The sequence below is a fragment of the Cebus imitator genome, unplaced genomic scaffold (assembly GCF_001604975.1).
Source record: "Cebus imitator isolate Cc_AM_T3 unplaced genomic scaffold, Cebus_imitator-1.0 Scaffold205, whole genome shotgun sequence".
NCBI lineage: Eukaryota > Metazoa > Chordata > Mammalia > Primates > Cebidae > Cebus > Cebus imitator.
In genome coordinates, this window is record NW_016107520.1 from 464,755 (window position 1) to 484,815 (window position 20,061).

The 20,061-nt window shown below is 38.7% G+C and overlaps 1 protein-coding gene across 3 annotated transcripts in view; it reads right to left on the reverse strand.

The window, feature by feature from the left end:
* WDR70 (WD repeat domain 70) overlaps nt 1–20,061 on the reverse strand; it is a 329,425-nt gene that overhangs the window by 242,893 nt on the left and 66,471 nt on the right. For all 3 annotated transcript variants that reach the window (XM_017548233.2, XM_017548235.2, XM_037745605.1), the window contains exon 8: nt 3,996–4,149. In XM_017548233.2, the coding sequence (XP_017403722.1) occupies nt 3,996–4,149 (154 nt within the window). The remainder of the gene's footprint in view (nt 1–3,995; nt 4,150–20,061) is intronic.

Below are 20,061 nucleotides of genomic sequence, written 5' to 3' on the forward strand. Positions count from 1 at the left end.
GCACATCACAGACTTCTTAAACTTGTGAATGCTAAGCAGCACTTCAGCTCTTCGCTTGGGGGCTACTTTAAATGGCAAAATAATCAATAAAAAGTACAAAAATAGAAAACAGCATGGCATTAAATAGACCACAAAAAGGATACCTGGCTGTTGTATGAGGGCAAGTATCACCCTGTTCACACTCAAATTTTTTGCCACTCTGTGCAAGCAGATGACCACAAATGACTATAAAAGTACTATGAGTACTAATTTTGGAGTTACAAAAAATAGTGAGTTCACAAATACGGAAGTTGCAAACAAGGAGGATCAACTGTATTTTCCTAGACAATCTAATCTCAAACAAGATTTGAATTCAGGCCGAAATCATAAGAATTAGAAAGGGGCACTAGATGGGGGAAAATAGTGAAAATCAGAATTAAAACAAAGGCTCAAAATTCTGTATCAACCATATTCAGTTCCACTTTAATACGTTTGTGACAGACTACATTATTGTTCCCAACCCATCACCCCTCCCGAAATCTACAACCTTTCCCCAAGACAACGTAGTTCCTCCTGCTAGAGACCAGGTTTATCTATTCTATCAGTGTTAGCCATGGACAAGTTATGGCTTTGGTTGACTGCATGTTAGTGGACATGATATAAGCAATGGCTTAAAATGTACTTCCAAAACTGGAGTTTCCTTGTGATTCTGCTATCGCTGTGACAAAAACATATCCTCAGGTAATCCACTGATCCAAGGAGGAACAAACACACAGAAAACGGACCTAGACTGTATCTGCAGCTTCGAGCCTCACCAAGCCAAGAACAGTCAACTCACAGACATGTTAGCAGAAATAAATGTTGTTTTGCACCTTATGTTTCATATAATTATTCACCTATAGTTAACTGATACATAATATACATTAATTTTTAAATATCATTATACCATTAAAAATTATTTACTTAAAAAAATTGAGACCACTTTCTTTCCTCCTTTTTTTTTTGAAATTAAGAGACAGGGTGTCCCAATGTTTCCCAGGCTGGAGTTCAATGACTATTCACAAGCACAATCATTGCATACTACAACCTCAAGCTCCTGGGATCAAGTAATCCTCCTGCCTCAGCTTTCCACATAGCTGGGACTACAGGTGTGTACAACACCATGTCAGCTCTTTCTCTTCTTCTTGTCCTAAAGCCTAGCAAAAAATTAGCTGAGCAGAATGTTTCCAAAGATGCCTGCATCAATGTCTCCCATCCAACATAATTTATTTGATTTTGCCATTCACCCACAAAATGGTGGGCTCTACCCCTACTCCCTGCAAATCTGAGCTGGCTCTCTGATTCTGTGTAAGATCTGAAGCCAGATATTAAGGTACTTAATTAATTTCCATGTTTGTCCTTTATAACCTAGCAATCAAGCAAGAAGTCAAACCCTACTGATATGGTTTGGCTGTGTCCCCACCAAAATCTCACCTGGCGTGGCAAAAATTCCCATGCATCAAGGGTTGGGCCCAGTGGAAATAGCTGAATCATGGGGGTGGTTCCCCCCATACTGTTCTCGTGGTAGTGATTAAGTCCATGAGATCTGATGGTTTTATAAATGGGTATTCCCCTGCACATGCTCTCTTTTGCCTGCCAATACGTAAGACATGATTTTGTACCTCCTTGCCTTCACCACGATTGCAAGGCCTCCTCAGCCATACAGAACTGTGAGTCAATTAAACCTCTTTCCTTTATAAAATACCCAGTCTCAGGTACATCTTTATTGGCAGTGTGAGAACAGACTAATACAATACATTGGTACCAGTAGAGTACAGCACTGCTGTAAAGATACCCAAAAATGTGGAAGCAACTTTGGAACTGGGTGGTAGGGAGAGGTTGGAACAGTTTGGAAGGCTCAGAAAAGAACAGGAAAATGTGGGAAAGTTTGTAACTTCCTAGAGACTTGTTGAATGGCTTTGACCAAAATGTTAACAGTGATATGGACAGTAAGGTCCAGGCTGAGGTGGTCTCAGATGGAGACGAAGTATTTGCTGGGACTGGGGTAAAGTCACTCTTACTATGTAAAGAGACTGGAGGCATTTTGCTCCTGCCCTAGAACTTTAAACTTGAGAGACACGATTTAAGGTATGTGGCAGAAGAAACTTCTAAGCAACAAAGCGTTCAAAAAGAAGCAGAGCATAAACTTCAGAAAATTTGCAGCCTGATGATGCAACAGAAAAGTAAAACTATTTTCTGAGGAGACTGGGTTGTAGAAATTTGCATAGGTAATGAGGAGCCAAATGTTAATCACCAAGACAATGGGGCAAACATCTCCAGAGTATGTCAGAGACCTTCACGGCAGACACTCCCATCACAGGCCTGGAGGCCTAGGAGGAAAAAATGTTTCATGGGCCCAGGATCACCCTGCTGTGTGCAGCCTAGGAGCTTGGTGCCCTGCATCCTAGCCATGCCAGATATAGGTAAAAGGGGCCAAAGTACATCTCAGGCCATGGACTCAGAGGGTGCAAGACCCCAAGCTTTGGCAGGATCCACGTGGTGTTGAGCCTGCGGATGCATAGAGGTCAAGAATTAAGGTTTGGGAATCTCAGCTTAGATTTCAGAAGATGTATGGAAATGCCTGGATATCTAGGCAGAAGTTTGATGCAGGGGCAGGGCCCTCATGGAGAACCTCTGCTAGGGAAGTGCAGAAGGCAAATATGGAGTTGGAGCCCCCCCCTACAGAGTCCCCACTGGGGTACTACCTAGTGGAGCTGTGAGAAAAGGACCGCCATCCTCCAGCCCCAGAATGGTAGATCCACTGACAGCTTGCACTGTGTGTCTGGAAAAGCTGCAGACACTCAACACAGCCAGGAACAAGGTTGTACCCTGCAAAGCCACAGGAGTGGAGCTGCCCAAGATCACAGGAACCCACTTCTTTCATCACCTGGATGTGACACACAGGAAGTCAAAGGAGGTCATTTTGGAGCTTTAAGATTTGACTGCCTTGTTGGATTCTGGACTTGCATGGGGCCTGTAGCCCTTTTGCTTTGGCCAATTTCTCCCATTTGGAATGAGTGTATTTATCCAATACCTGTATCCCATCGTATCTAGACAGTAACTAACTTGCTTTTGATTTTACAGGCTCATAGGTGGAAGGGACTTGCCTTGTCTAAAGTGAGACTTTGGACTATGGACTTTTGAGTTAATGCTGAAATTCTGAGTTAAGAGTTTGGGGGACTTTGGGGAAGGCATGATTGGTTTTAAAAGGTGAGGACATGAAATTTGGGAGGGGCCAGGAGCAGAATGATATGGTTTGACTGAGTCCCCACACAAATCTCACCTTGAATTGTAACAATTCCCATGTGTCAAGGGCAGAACCAGGTGGAGAAAATTGAATCATGGAGGCAGTTTCCCCCACACTGTTCTCATGGTAATGAACAAGTCTCATGAGAGCTGATGGTTTTATAAATGGGAGTTCCCTTGCACATGCTCTTTCCTGCCTGCCACCATGTAAGACATGACCTTGCACCTCCTTGCCTTCCACCATGATTGTGAGGCCTCTCTAGCCATGCAGAACTGTGAGTCAATTAACCTCTTTCCTTTATAAATTATCCAGTCTCAGGTAGGTCTTTATTAGCAGCATGAAAACAGACTAATACATCTACTAAGACTACCACACTGTGAAAAGACCCAAACTAGACATGTGGCAAGAGAAAAAGAGAGAGAGAGGCAGAGAGCCAGCAAGAAGGGAATGGGTGAGGTATAAGTAAGGAAGAAGCAAAGACAGAGAGAGATGCCATGGAGTAGGACACCAACTGCAAACCATTTTGTGTCTTAGAGCCTTCCTAGTGCTCCCGCTGATACTATATGAAGCAGAACGTCTCAGTCAATACAACAATTGTGAGAACAAGTAAATTGCTATTGTTTTATGACACTAATTTTGGGGTGAATTATTACATGATAACTCAAATAAGTTGCTAATAAATGTGTATTGAATTAATTAAATTCCTTAAAATATTCTGTTTAATGCTTACCTTGGTGTTGGCCATGTCCACAATATACTGGTCTCCCTTTATACATTCCATTACTTCAAAACCATCTCTGTCAATCACCTTGGCCTGAGAACTTCCAGATACAACAAGAATCATGTCTCCTGTGTTACTATACTGTAATGACTTGATCTGATGGCTGTACAAAAAGAAAAGAAACATTAGTAAGATACTGAGCACAACGTTCATAGTTTTACTACCTTAAGTAATGCCAGGAAAAAAATATTACACAAATCGATAATTCCACAAAATAAGAAACATCAACCTCAAATGGGTTCTAAATACCCACTGGCAGCCAGGTGCAGTGGCTCATGCCTGTAATCCGAGCACTTTGGGAGGCTGAGGCAGATGGATCACCTGAGGTCAGGAGTTCAAGACCAGCCTGGTCAACATTGTGAAACTCTGTCTCTAATAAAAACACAAAAAATTAACCAAGTGTGGTGATGGGCACATATAAATCCAGCTACTTGGGAGGCTGAGGCAGGAGAATTGCTTGAACCTGGGAGATGGAGGTTGCAGTGAGCCATGATGGCGCCATTGCATTCCAGCCTGGGCAAAAAGAGCAAAACTCCGTTTTTAAAAAAAAAGAATACCCACTGGCTATCCTGGTAGCTCTCTCTTCCCACTCTCCACTGCAATCTATTAAAACCCTCTCTAATTACCTTGTATCTTCAACCCAACCAACTCTCCCTCTTTCAGCTGTTGAATCTTCTGGGCCTTTCTCAGAAGAAACAAGAAGTGCCTCAACTTCCTCTCATTACTTTAATAAACTTAATTGTACCTAAACTTTCTTCCTCCTCCTCTTTCATTACAATCATAGAAATGAACCTCTTCCAGCCCATGGCAAATCATATTTATATCCTAGATCTCATCTCTCCCAGTCTCCTCAGGCCCTTCTACTGACTATATTCTCACTCTCCTCCCCTTCACAGCTAAGCTGTTTGAACAAGTTTTCAAGCCTCCTCCTTTTTTTTTCTTTTTTTTTCTCCCTTTTGTTATCTAGCAAATCAAGCCTCCTCATCTCCTCATTTAATCCTCTAGCACTACAGTATCCTTTCCACCACTCACCACTCCACTAAAACTGATCTTGTCATTGTGGCTGTAGTGAATACAGTGGTGTGCTACCCAGAATTCCCCCTTCAGAAGTGAAATTCATTCTCCCAGCTTCCAGGATTTTGCTTATCAATGGCTAATAGCTAAACCCTCAGGAATTTTCCTGAGTTGCAACTCCCTCACCCAAAATTATGCTGCCATACCATCCCAAAATAGCCCACATTCAATGACTGGTCAATATCCAGTAAAATAGTCTATTCCTGGAATATCTCACTAGCTTTGGATCTCCCTGTAAAACAGTTGGTGCTGCTGTAGCAATTACATGGCAATTCAATTTCCCCATCTTCCCAATGTTGTTTCCCTTGCATCCTCTCTCACGAGGATTGACCCCAGCAGCACGCCCCAATATAAACTTCTGACATGCAAATATGGACATTTCAAAGTGTGTTTTGGGAAACTTGACCTGGGAGAGTTGGTACCAAAAGTGGTCCCGGGAAGTTTTGACTCCAAATGAGAATTTGATGCTGTATCAACCACAAACTTGCTAGCAATGACGAATCCATTACTGGTGGCACACAGTCCCTAATATGCCACAGCAGGGCAACCACAATTGCTGAAAGTTTTGTTGGTGAAAGAGAAGCCATGGCAGGTGTAATGTTTCAGGCACTTGTGAGTACAGAGAAGTAATTAAAAGGACTAGAAATTGGATAGCTGTTGCTAGGAGCAGTCAATGCAATGGAGAAAAACAATGAAAGACTGAGTATGATAAATCACCAATTAAAGACTACAGTGTGAAAGCCAGAGAGTCTCTTTGGCAGCATATAAAGATGGGGTTATTGGTCTCTGTCAGATAAATGGTATGTAGTCATTGATCTCATAAAGCATGTTTTTCTGCCTCTATGAAGGAGGACTAAAAGCAGCTGACAGTCACATCCAACCAACAGCAGCATACATTTGCATGCCTGAATCAGGGGTATATTAATTTTCCAGCCTTTAGTCTTAATATAGTCTCAAGGGATCTAGACAATCCAAAAAAACTCATGTTGATCCATGGTCTAAATATCACATTAACTCAATAAGGTGAGCAAGAAATAGCACATACACTGGTAAGATACAACCTCTCCAGAAAATGAGAGATAAACCCTATAAAAGAACAGGAGATTGAGACAAGGAGATGAGGGGAAGAAGCATGTAGACAGACATATGAAAACAGACAAGTATGAAGCTCTTTGTGTTGCATGTTAATCCCAGAAAGTATCAACCTCAAAAGAAGCAATGAATAACTAAGCACAGTGGCTTGGCCAGTTTGGGTGACATTAGCCAGTTTTTCTCATCATTCGCCCTACGGTTAACACAATAGCCTTGTAAATGAAATAGTTGTGGTGGCACGAATAGAAGTTACAGATAAGCCTAATGGCAACTCTAACTTGATCTAACTCTTACTGCTGCTGAAGATCCAACCTGCCAACTATGGTGAGCCCTCCCTCCCAAAATCAGTACTAAGCTAATAAATAAGTAAAATGTATTATATGAAAAAATGATAATACACATGTGGGGGAAATAGAGCAAGGAAGGTAAGAGGACAGGGATAAATATTTTAAATAAGGAGGTCAAGAAATAAATGAATAGCCAGAATTACAGAATCACTTAAAATAAAGGTAAAATAGGGCCAGGAGCAGTGACTCACACAGGTAATCACAGCACTTTGAGAGGCTACAATGAAATACTACTACATGTCCACTAAAATGACGAAAATTTAAAAGGTTGACAATACAAAGTGTTGGCAAAGATGTAGGGTAATTTTTGTGGACTATGGGTAGGAGGGTAGATTGGTTCAATCACTTTCAAAATCTATTACAAGTACCTGCTAATGGGCAGGTACAGTGGCTCACAACTATAATCCCAGCACTTTGGGACGCCAAGGCGGGCAAATCACTTGAGTTCAGGAGGTTGAGACCAGCCTAGCCAACAGAGCGAAACCCCCATCACTACTAAAAATACAAAAATTAGCCAGGCATGGTGGCTCACGCCTGTAGTCCCAGATCCTCAAGAGGCTGAGGCAGGGGAATTGAACCTGGGAGGTAGAGGTTGCAGTGCGCTGAGATCATGCCACTGCACTCAGCCTGGGCAACAGAGTGAGGCTTGGTCTCTGAAAAAAAAAAAAAAGTACTTGCAAATGCAGAATGTATGCATAAACAATGACCTAGCAATTCCACTACCAAGTATACACCCAACAGAAACACAAATATATGTTACAAAAGACATCTACAAGAATGTTCACAGAAAAACTATTCATAGTAGCCCCAAACTGGAAGTAAGTCAAATGTCCATAGGCAGAAAATAGCAAAGCAGATATATATTCATACACTAGCAAACTGTACAGCAATTAAAATGTACAAATTTCTGCTACAGACAACTTGGATATATTTTACAAATATAATCAATTGGAAGAAGCCAGACAAAAAAAGAACATATGCTATTATTTTGCCCATTTAAGTAACATTCAATTATAGGCTAAAGTAATTTATGGTGCAAGTAGTCAGGATGAGAAGGGTGTGGATAATATCTGGTAAACAAGTTTCTGGCGCTGGTAAACATTCTACTTCTTCCATCTGGATAGCAACTACAAGGATGCATTCATTCTATGATTAGTCCTCCACCTACAGCCTTAGTAGTATTGTAGTTCTAAATATTATATTTTAATTTAAACATTATAAAAATTAGAGACATCTGAAACAGTTTTATGTTAAGGCCCTTAATTCACCAGTAAGGACATCAAATGGGGACACTACCATATTTTACAGTATAATTTAATCCTTAAAAGCTAGAAAATTCTCAGAATAGACTAAGAAGTATATGTAAAATGTTTTGTGGTTTAAATTGTTTGAGGACTTTGGTTTTTTGTATGGTTTTTTGTTTGTTTGTTTTTTGCTTACATGGGCATACTTCAGTTTTTAATAATGTGAAAAATCCTATTTACCCATTGCTAATGTGTATAAACTATCTGAGACAATTTTATACCATAAAAGGTGAACTTTTATGTATTAAACAATAATTTAACAAAAAATGTAAAGGAAGAATGTTCATTACAAATACAGGAAATATAAACATTACCAAATATTGGCGAGCACCAAAATGTCCAGAAATAAAGGTCTATTAGAGTTACAGCTCCCGTAAGCGAAAAAATAGCAGAGAAAAACTTAGTTTACCTTAGGGGCTATTTATTTACTTGTTAAAAGGTCAAATGGGTCACACAGAATACTAAGAAGAGCTGTTCATCCAGGCCTCACTAAGAACTCTTCTTCATTCAGTAGCTATACAGTAATATGACAACGGCTCCTATGACCCAAGGAGGAAATACAGAAACTACCGTTTAGCATCTGTTGCTCCCAACTCTGCTTTGCAATTATATGACTCAAGTATTCTGTCTCTGTTACTATTACTTCTGTTACTCCCAATTAAATTCTCTCTAATCCTCCCACTCTGCTTTTTTAAGCTTTCTGCTGCCTCATGGCTTCAATTCCATCAGAGTTACGCATTCTGTTTTCTATTCGTACATTTTTGCTCTGCTTCCATTGCCAATTCCCTAGCAAAGTGTTCTATACTCAAAGTTCCAAAGAAACAGAATATCCAAGACATCACCAATCATCCAACAGTGTCAGTGTAGGAGGCCACAGTTAAGCGGAGCAAGACCATCAGCTTTCCTTATAGGCTCAAGACCAACAGGATGCTTTGGTCCTTTATCAACAGGATGCTTTTGGGGTAGATCCTACTGCCACCCTAGTTATGGCCACATGTCAGAGTCCCATGTAATAAAGGAGACAAAAGGAAACCATCACAAGTATAAACTAAGAAAAGTACTCCAAGGTTTCTAAGAATGGAGCTGTATAACTCACTTCGCCCTGTTTGTTACTTCACAGCACGTACCATCACCTGTTATTATATATATTTTGTTTATAATCAGTCTTTCCTCATTAGAATGAAAATTCATGGGGATAGGGCTATCCCTCAGTATCCACGGGGGACAAGTTCCAGGATCTCCTGAGGATAACAAAGGATACTCAAGTCCCTGATGTACAATGACAAAGTATTTGCAAATCACCTTTGTACATCCTCCCATATACTTCAAATCAACTCTAGATTACTCATAATACCTAATAAAATGTAAATGCTACACAAATTGTTATTATACTATATTGCGTAGGGAATAAGAAAAAAGTCTGTACAAGTTTAGTACAGACACAATATTTTGCCAATATTTCCAATCCTTAGTAAGTTTAATAAACAGATATAGAACTCAGGAATAAGTTCTGGTATCCTATTGCATAGTAGGATGAGTATCATTAACAATAATGTATTGTATACATGAAAATAGCCAGAAGAGTAGATTTTGAATGTTCTTCTTACAAAGAAATAATAATGCAAATTACCCTGATTTGATCATTACACATTGAGTGCATGTACTGAAACATCGCATTGTACCCCATATATATATGTACAATTATTATGTGTCAATAAAAATTTAATGTCAATATGTGTAATCAAATGAAAAATAAATAAAATTTTGAAAAGCAGCAATTATCTCCATGTGGCAGGAATATATGCAATTTGAAATAAAAAAAATATTTGTAATTGTTAGGACAAAATAGACTATAGATTATTTTAAGTTTGGAAATTATAAATTATAAGAGTCTCAAAGAACCTGAAAAATTGTTGGTATTGTGAAATATTAAAAAATCTGTTCTTGGAAAGGAAGAAAGCTGTCACATCAACAAATGCAATATATAAACCTGCTACCATCTGTTACAGACTGAATGAATGTGTTTCCCCCAAAATTCATATGATGAAGCCCTAACCCCCAAAGTGATATTAGGAGGCATGACTGTTAGGAAAGAATTAGGTACAGACAAGGTAATGAGAATAGAGACCCTATGGTGGGATTAGTTCCTTCATAAGAAGAGATGCTAGAGCTGCTTCTCTCCCTACATGTGAGGATACTTCCAGAAAATGGCCATTTCCAATCTAGGAAGCAGGCTCTCTTCAACAATCATAATTTGTCAACGCTTTGATCTTGCACTTCCAGTCTCCAAAACTATGAAAAATATCTACTGATTTTGAGGGTTTTCTTGAGACAGAGTCTCCCTCTGTTGTCCAGGCTGGAATACAGTGTTGCAATTATGGCTCACTGCAACCTCTGCCTCCCGGGTTCAAGAAATTCTCCCACCTCAGCCTCCCAAGTAGCTGAGATTACAGGTGTGCACCACCATGCCCAGCTAATTTTTATATTTTTTGTAGAGACAAGGTTTTGCCATGTTGCCCAGCCTGGTCTCAAACTCCTGAGCTCAAGGGATCCACCTGGCTCGGCCTCCCAAAAGTGCTAGGATTACAGCATAAGCTACCACACCTGGCCAAAATATCTATTGTTTAAGCTACCCAATTTATGATATTCTGTGTTAGCAGCTGAAGCAGACTAAGATACTATCCTATATACTACAGACCAGCACTATCCAACAGAACTTTCTATGACAAGGAAATGTTTTGTAGCTGTGCTATCCATTATGGTAGCCACTAGCCACTTGTATCCATCAAGTATTTGAAATGTGGCTAGTGCAACTAAATAACTTAATTTTTAATTTTTATTTTATCTTATTTAAATAACCATACGCGGCTAGTGGCTAATGTATTGAACACTGCAGCTGTAGACAACATCAAATAAATATAAAGCAATCTCGACTTTGGAAAAACAGAAGACTCTTACTGCCTCATAATGTAGATGAAAAACGAAATACTAAGTTAAGTAAAATGTTCTTCAAGAACAAAACAAAAGAAAACCCAATGAAAGCTATAAAAGTCCACTGGATAATAATGCTGGCAGTACTAAGAACGTATAGTCCCTAAAAGTGACTTGCAGTCACAAATATAAACACAGCTATTAAAGTGAACTCCTGAGGTAAAAACTTGTTATTCACCACACTCCAAAATGGCCTGTAACATTCTTCAGAGATGGCATGCTAAAGTACCATACAGGCGTAATGTTAAAAGTATGCAGGAGGGATAGCATTAAGAGAAATACCCAATGTAGATGACAGGATGATGGATGAAGCAAACCACCATGGCACCTGTATAACTATGTAACAAACCCGCATGTTCTGCACATATACCCCATAACTTAAAAGTATTTAAAAAAAAAAGGATGCTGTCACAGGTGCCATTCTCTTAAAAAAGAAAACCCAAAATAAATACAAATATAAATCCAAATCAGATACTTATCAATGAAACTGCTTTTCTACACAGATACTAGCTAGAAACTGTTTCTCCAAATTTATACTGACCATTTCTTCTAAAATGTTTAAATTCTACCTGAGAGTTAAAAAAAAAAAATTCTTAATGTACTGATTCCAGAATGCTGATTCCAATGGCCAAGAAAATTCAAAAAGATTTGAGTGGTCTCTGAGATTAGAATGTGTGACAGTGTGAAGCATTTCACTACAATGCCCAAGATTAAACTGTTGAAGCAGATGAAGATAAGAAGTTCCCAAACCAGATGCCCATGAGAAAGGACCCCAGAAAAGCAAAAGGGGCCATAGCACAGGACCTTCCCAAAAAGAAAGGTGGCTCTGGCCCCATGGTATCCTTCCTGAAATGCTGGGAAAGAATGAAGTCCTTAGCAAAATTCTGATCAGGATCCCTAATTTAAATATAAGCTTGTAAGGAAAACATCTATAGACTTGTGTTTAAATTTGTCCATCTAAGATATAAAATTACATGTTTGACCAAATATGCCAGTTGTTCATTTATTGTCTCTCATCTCCAAATGTATCCTTTCCTGTCTGCTCTGCAGAAATGAACTTGGACCCCTTAAACATTTGTTAATTGGCATGATGTTAAACTGACATTGCAAGAGGAAGAGATTTTCCTCTTCTTTCCAAGAGTCTTGTGTGCTCCTCTTGGCAGGCTCCTGTACTGCAACACAGCTTCTTCAGTGTCCAGATCCAGCACCTGTGCAGTCTGCTCCACGGTCAGGCTCCTGAAGTGCACAGCAGTCAGCAGCACTCAGTATCTTCCACCAGTACCTCCATAAGGCAGTATTATAGCAGAATGACTCTGATGAGACAGATTTCTACCGCAGCAACTTCTCTTCATTCAGTGAGCCACAGCCATGCCCCCTCAAACAGGGTCTGGATCTTAATCACAGAGGCCTTGGATGTTGTATCTCAACCCCAGGGGTTGATGCTTCTTTTATCTGTTATTCCTTAGAGTTCTCTTTACTAGCCAATCCTCATTACTCTAAAACCCTGTTATAGCTAGCAATTATTCGTATTAAACTTTCCTTGTTCAAATTGCATATGATTTCTCTATCCTAATCAGACACTGACTGACATATCAAATTTCAGGCAATTAATCAGAAACCAAGAAAATTACAGGGCATTAAGTCTAATTTGTTATTTTATATATTAGCAAACATATGAGATCTTTGATAATCAGAAAGTTCAGAGTGCTAAACCAAAGTTTCTCAAGAAAGAATCGAATGAATCAGTTCACAGGATATATCCTTGTTAATGCTACTGTCATTTGGGGGAGTGTGATTTTCTCAAGTAACCATGAAAAATAAGAGATCACTTTGTTTCTTCTGGTGGTTTATTTTTATTTTAAAAGGGATGAAAATCTAAAAAACAGAAAAGTTTAAGAAGAGAAAGTAGAAACAGTCAACAGCTCCATTTCTCTGCCAACTACTCAACCAAACTGCTCTACATTTGGCAGGGAAACTCAAAATCTCAGTGATCCCACACTAATATTCACATTGTTCTTCTGCTATATAGGAACACTTTTTACATTTTCCCTCTGTCTCACTGTTTGTCACGTACTCTCAGCAGACTACTTTACCAACATTAAAATGAAATGTTCAGCATCATTCCTATCTCACTTCACTCTTAAATCTGCAAGCCACAGAGTTAAAAGGACAGGATTAAGAGTCATTAGACACAGTACTAAGGAGAATTAAAGGGCTTGTTCAAGGGGCATAACATCTGCTCCTCAAATTCCTACCTAAACAACTAAGATTCCGATCAAAGAGAAGAGAGGGAAAGCCAATCTGACCAGTAAACTGGAGTCATGAGGAAGTGAATGTTCTTTCAGGGAGTAACTCTGACACCAGAGGAAGGCTTAGTGGCATTGCACAATTGTTTCTGTGAAGTTATTCATGGGGCAAGTGGAAGTATATGAGTGTAAGTGGAGGGGAGTGGGAGGGTGAAGATTGAAGATCCTTTTAAGTAGTTTTTGCTCAGCTAGCAAAACAAGCTTGGACATGCAAGGCAGATAAACACAGCTGTTTGGGGCTGTCACTTGGGGTGCAGGAGCCAAGGTCTCCTGCTATAGTGAAAAGTGCACCGGAATGTGAGTCAGGAGTTCAGGGATCCAAGTCCTCATTCTGCTGCTAACTAGCTGTGTGATGATGAGCAAGTCTACTGGCTTCACTAGACTCAGTCTCCTTATTTTATGGAAAATTAGGAGACGAGACTGGATGGCAGCACTATACACAAATGCTCCTGAACCACAGAGCTCATGTACTAGTTAATATAACTTTGCTGAGTCCTGGTTTCTTCCACTGAAAAAAACATAAGAAATAATACTTATAAAATTGGGGTGAGGATTAAAAATAATATACATAAAGACACCTAGTACAGTAACTGAAACAAGTGATTACTATTATTACTCCTTTATTTCCAAGGTCTAAGATTGAGGGGTATAAAATCTTAGTAGCCAAATGCAATGTTATTTCAAATGCACCACAAGTTAATATATGTTTAGTACATGTCTTAATTATTGCCAACCAAAATACTCAAGACTTAGAAATTAAGGACTTGTAAAAGGTCACCCAAAAATATATTCTGCAGGGGGTGCAAAAATAATATAAATAAGAATCCTTAAGAATTTGGAAATAGGTCAAAATGCACTTGTCAATTTAAAAAAATGAATTTGGAAATAGGAAACATAGAAGAGTTCTATGGAAAAAGAGCTGAGGAATTCATCAGCCTTCCCTACTCCAAATGCTAAAAGAAATAACCTAGAAAAATATAAAAATTAGGAGAAATGAAAGGGACTACTGAAAAATGAAAATTATCCAGAAATTTCTATTAGGAAAAGATCAGAATGATTAGGAAAGCACCTCTCAGAAAGAGTGCAACAGCCTTGTGTGAAACTATCCCAGAAACCATGAAATCCAGGGGCAGTTCACTCTCAAAGCGGCAAGGATGCCCTTATGGAAACAGTTGTCACAAAAATTAGGCAGGAGGCACAAAAAAACAATGTGGAAGAGGTAAGATGAGGTTAATAAAACAATGATATATAGACAGAAACCTATTATCTTTCCTAAAAACACAGCGCCCGTTATATGGAGACCCCCATAACAAGGACTCTCAATCCCAGCTCGCTCAAGCTTCCTCAGATCACAGGCATATTTCCGCTGGCCACAAGCAGTGAGTTTAAAAAGGTAAGGAGATGCAAGAAGAATCTTTTCAGTCTGTTTCTTACCAGGTAGAGAGAGTAAATAAGAAGAGTAAAATAATAAGGGGTTGTGAAGAGCTTTTACAGTAGGGTCAACAAACTTTTTGTGAAGGACCAGATAAACATTTTAAGCCTAGCAAGCCATATTATGATCTCTGTCTAATATTCTTCTTCATCATTTTGGGGTTTGTTTTACAACCCTTTAAAATTGTGAAACAAATTTTTTAAAAATCATTCTTAGTTCAACTGCCATACAAAAACAAGCCATGGACTAGAGTTGGCCCACTGGCCACAGACTGTACTGTTCTAAGATATAAAAGACAAAGAATATAGCTGTGGAATTGCTTTAAAGAAAAAAGAACATATCAGACTGTTATTTTGTAGTGAAAAAAATTCAAGAAAACATACATCACCATTATATTCAATGCTGTAATAAATAAACTTGTTCCTGGTCATGTCCACATAAGTGAATACATCTGTCAGAGAAATTCCTAAAAGTAGATTACTTAGTCAAAGGGTATATGCATTTGTAATTTGGAAGAGAATGCCAAATTGCCCTCTATACGATAGTGCCAATTTACACTCCCATCATGCCTTATAGTTATTTGTTTGTCCAAATCTTGCCATCATAGTTCACAGTTTACATCAGAGTAAGATATATTAGCTGGGTGCAGTGGCTCACACCTATAATCTCAGCACTTTGGGAAGCCAAGGTGGGCACATCACTTGAGGCCCCTGGCCTCAAGCTTCAAGGTTCAAGACCAGCCTGGCCAACATGGCAAAACTCCATCTCTACTAAAAATACAAAAAATTAGCCAGGCATGGTGGTGCACACCTATAATCCCAGCTACTTGGGAGGCTGAGACATGAGACTCCCTTGAACCCAGAAAGTGGAGGTTGCAGTGAGCCAAGATAGCACCACTGTACTCGAGCCTGGGCAACAGAGTGAGACTCTTGCCTCAAAAAAAAAAAAAAAAAAAAAAAAAAAAAAAAAAAAAAAAAAAAAAAAAAAAAAAGACATCAAATTGTTATGCAGAAAAAATAGTCTGGTCATTTACCCACCTTAGCCTTCTCATAGTAGGTAGTATATGTGCTCTTCACTTTTGTCAATCTTATAGGTAATAAATAGTACCTCATTGGCATTTTAATTTTTCCTTCTTTATTAATGAAGCTATCTTTTTTTATGTTTATTGACTATTTGTATTTCTTCTGCTGTTATTTATTAATTCATTTCCTTTGGCTAGTTTTAGCATTCAAATATCCCCTTCTTTCTGAGATTAGCATGCAGTAATGCCATCTTGGCTCACTCTTCCGCTGGGGTTGAAGTGATTCTTGTACCTCAGCCTCCCAAGTAGCTGGGATTATATGTGTGTGCCACCACGCCTGGCTAATTTTTTTGTATTTTTAGTAGACACAGGGTTTTGCCCTGTTTGTCGGGCTGTTCTCTAACTCCTGGCCTCAAGTGATCCACCTGCCTTGGCCTCCCAAAGTATTGGGATTACAGGTGTGAGCCACTGTGCCTGGCCCTGGCTATTTATACAGTACCTTGGGTTAATCCAATACTGTGTTATTTATTTTGTTGCTCATTTTGTTTCAACTGTGATTGGGAGCTCTTTTAGTTTGGTCTTGTGTCTCTCTGACATGCCTCCTTTCTTTTATTTTTGGAAATACTTCCTTAATTTTTAGTACTATGAGATGCTCCAGGCTGGGCGAGGTGACTCACGCCTGTAATCCCAGCATTTTGGGAGGCCGAGGCAGATGCACCAACTGAGGTCAGGGGTTTGAAACCAGCCTGTCCAATACTGCAAATCCCTGTCTCTGTTAAAAATACAAAAATTAGCCATGTGTGGTGGTGGGTGCCTGTAATCCCAGCTACTCAGGAGGCTGAGGCAGGAGAACTGCTTGAACCCGGAAAGCAGAGGTTGCAGTGAGCTGAGATCATGCCATTGCACTCCAGCCTGGGTGACAAGAGTGAAATTCTGTCTCAAAAAAAAGCTCCAGGCTATAGACGCTTGTATTTTCCCTGCCTTAATTCTAGAATCAGTTTTTTTTCCCCAGGAGAATTATATTAGCAAATAAGATGTAGGTTCTTAATATGCTCATTGCTCCTGGGATGTCATTGCTCTTAGGCTGCCTCAACTGACACAGCTAGGAAATACATGCATAAATATTACACTAACCTATGTATATAGTATATTTCTTTTTTTTTTTTTTTTGCAAGTCCTACATTCCAATTTTTTTATATATAGTATATTTCTAATTGCTTTTGTTATCTGTCTGCATCTATGTTAACTTAAACACAAGTTTATAATGATGTTTCTAATTCTAATCCAGTACTATGTTGATTTATTCTAATCTTCTGCTTTTCTGTAACATCACTTTCCAATCGTGAGAAACCTAGCTTCCACTATCCATTTACTTACCTATTCGGCCTCAGTATACATGTAAAGCAATATCAGAATTGCTAATTGCACCTGTGTTCCAATTTAAATTTAACATTAGAGAAATTTTTTTAAGGTCTTTTATTTTGATACTCAAAAGACAGAACTCATTTTTACTAAAACAATAACAATAACAAAACAATAACAAGTTATTGTTTAAGTTATTGGTCAAGGCGTTGGCAAATTTTTTTTGTAAAGGGCCAGATCATATTTTAGGCTTGACAGGTCACAAATGGTCTCTGTTAAATTTATCTGCATGTGTATACATATGTGTCTGTGTGTGTTTGTGTGAATGGATACTTTTTTTTTTTTTTTATGAGGCGGAGTTTTGCTTTTGTTGACCAAGCTGGAGTGCAATGGCATGATCTTGGTTCACTGCAACCTCTACCTCCTGGATTCAAGCGATTCTCCTGCGTCAGCCTCCTGAGTAGCTGGGATTACAGGCATGTGTCACCACACCCAGGTAATTTTGTATTTTTGGTAGAGACGGCATTTCTCCATGTTGGTCAGGCTGGTCTCCAACTCTCAACCTCAGGTGATCCGCCCGCCTTGGCCTTCCAAAGTGCTGGGATTACAGGTGGGAGCCACCATGCCCAGCCCACCTTTTACAAGAAAAGAGAGTAAAATCTGATTTGATTTGCATTTCTCTAATGATCAATGATGATGAGCATTTTTTCATATGTTTGTTGGCCGCATATATGTCTTCTTTTGAAAAGTGTCTGTTCCTATCCTTCTCCCATTTTTGAATGGGTTTGTTTTTTTCTTGTAAATCTGCTTTAGTTCTTTGTAGATTCTGCATATTAGCCCTTTGTCAGATAAGCAGATTGCAAAAATTTTTTCCCTTTCTGTTGGTTGCTGGTTCACTCTAATGATTGTTTCTTTTCCTGTGCAGAAGCTCTTGAGTTTATGGATGAATCTAGAAACCATCATTCTCAGCAAACTGACACAAGAACAGAAAACCAAATACCGCATGTTTTCACTCACAGGCGAGTGATGAACAATGAAAACACTTGGGCACAGGGGAGGGAACAGCACGCACTGGGCTAGGTAGGGGGAGAGGAGGAACAGCAAGGGGCCAGGGAGGATGGGGAGGTATAACACCAGGAGAAATGCCTGATGTAGGTGACGGGGGGCGAGGGGGAATATGGAGACAGCAAACCACTATGGCATGTATGTACCTATGCAACAATCCCATAGGATGCAGGATACGCATATGTACCCCAGAGTCCAAAGTACAATATAAAATAAAAAAATTTTTTTAAACTGATTTGATGCCTCTGATCTTTGGTTAAGAAAGAAAATAAAATTTTTTCTAGCTGTAATTTCTGTTTGATTGAGTAGTCCAAGTGTCATCACTTGATGATTCCAGTCATTTAATAGTGCTGTCCAATATAACTTTCAGTGGTAATGGAGATATCATATATTTGTATCATCCAATATGGTAGTCACTAATCACATGTGGTTATTGAATACTTCTTTACTAATGTTTACTAATTCTAAGGAATTTTCCTAAAATCAATTTTTAAATAATTAAAATGTAAATGACTACATATGGCTAGGTAGTTGCTACATTGGATAGTGCATATCTTGAACCTGCCTTTAAATGGCCAAATCCAGCACATACAAACTATTATGGTAGGTAACAAGGTATCTCTAGACATAAATATGTGGTCTTGAACTCCTGACCTCAAGTGATCCACCTGCCTTGGCCTCCCAAAGTGCTGAGATCACAGGCGTAAGCCACTGCACCTGGCCCTGATTTCTTTTTTGGGAGTATAGGTTATTTAGTTTTGGCCTTCTGTTGTCTGTTCTCCATTTCCCTTTTTCTCTCTCTGGTTCAGTTCTCTTTCTTGTGTGTGTGTTTTTTGCTACAGTTTGTGAAAACCTCTTAAGCCAATACACTTTACTAATTTTTTACTCTTTTAATGAACTTTTAAAAAGTCACATTTATTCATGTATAATTTACATCTAGTAAAATGTATTCTTTTCATTTGCACAGTTCTATGAATTTTGAAAAATGCATACAGTCATAGTCATACTACTATGATTGTCCTCCAAAGTTCCCTTTAACCCCTTTGCAGTCAGTCCCTCCTTCTGACCCCCAGGTAGCCACTGATCTGATTTTGCCTCTATCAATAGTTTTGTTCCCTTTTATAGCTGGGTAGTACTCTTTTGTATGACTAGATCACATACAGTTTATTGATCTCTTTACTAGTTGATAGATATTTAGCTTGTTTCCAGTTTTTAGGTATTGGAAATAAAGCTTCTACAAATTCTCCTGTACAGGTCATTTTTTGTGGACAGGTATTTTTATTTCCCTGGGTAAATTCCTAAGTATGAACTGCTTTGTCATATGGCATGTGCATGTTAACTTTATAAGAAACTGCCCAACTTTTCCAAAGTGAGAGTTGTAGTTACTTCATATCCTTACCTACGCTTGGTATTGGCAATATGTTAAATTTTAGCTGGGTATATAGTGATATATCTTTGGGTTTCAATTTGAATTCCCCTGATGATTAGTGGTATTGAGCTTATATGTCTTCTTAGATGAAGTAACTGTTCAAAACTTTTGCCCATTTTAAAACCTGAGTTGCTTTTCTTGGGTTGGTTAATAAAGTTTTTTATAATATGTGTGTGTCACAAATATTCCAGTCTGTAGCTTAGACAGAAAGATTTCCACAAATATTTGTTAAATAGAAAAACTAATTTTCAAAAAAATTCCAATTTTGTAACATATAATTTACGTATTTATGTTTTTTAATTATTAGGGAAAGTTTGAGAGGTTATGTCCTAGAAATGGAAGTATATTATGTGGGGGTATTGGGGAACTTTCACTTCATATTTTTATATGACATAACAAAAGAATATGAGTTACTTTTAATTTAAAAAGATATTTTACACTTCAGAAAACGAAGGACATCAAAAACAAAATTAAAAGATTATAAACAAAAAACTGTAACACAGATTGAAAGCAATGAGTTACTATCCATAATACAGTTTTTGTTAAGAAGGGGATATGGCCGGGCGCGGTGGCTCAAGCCTGTAATCCCAGC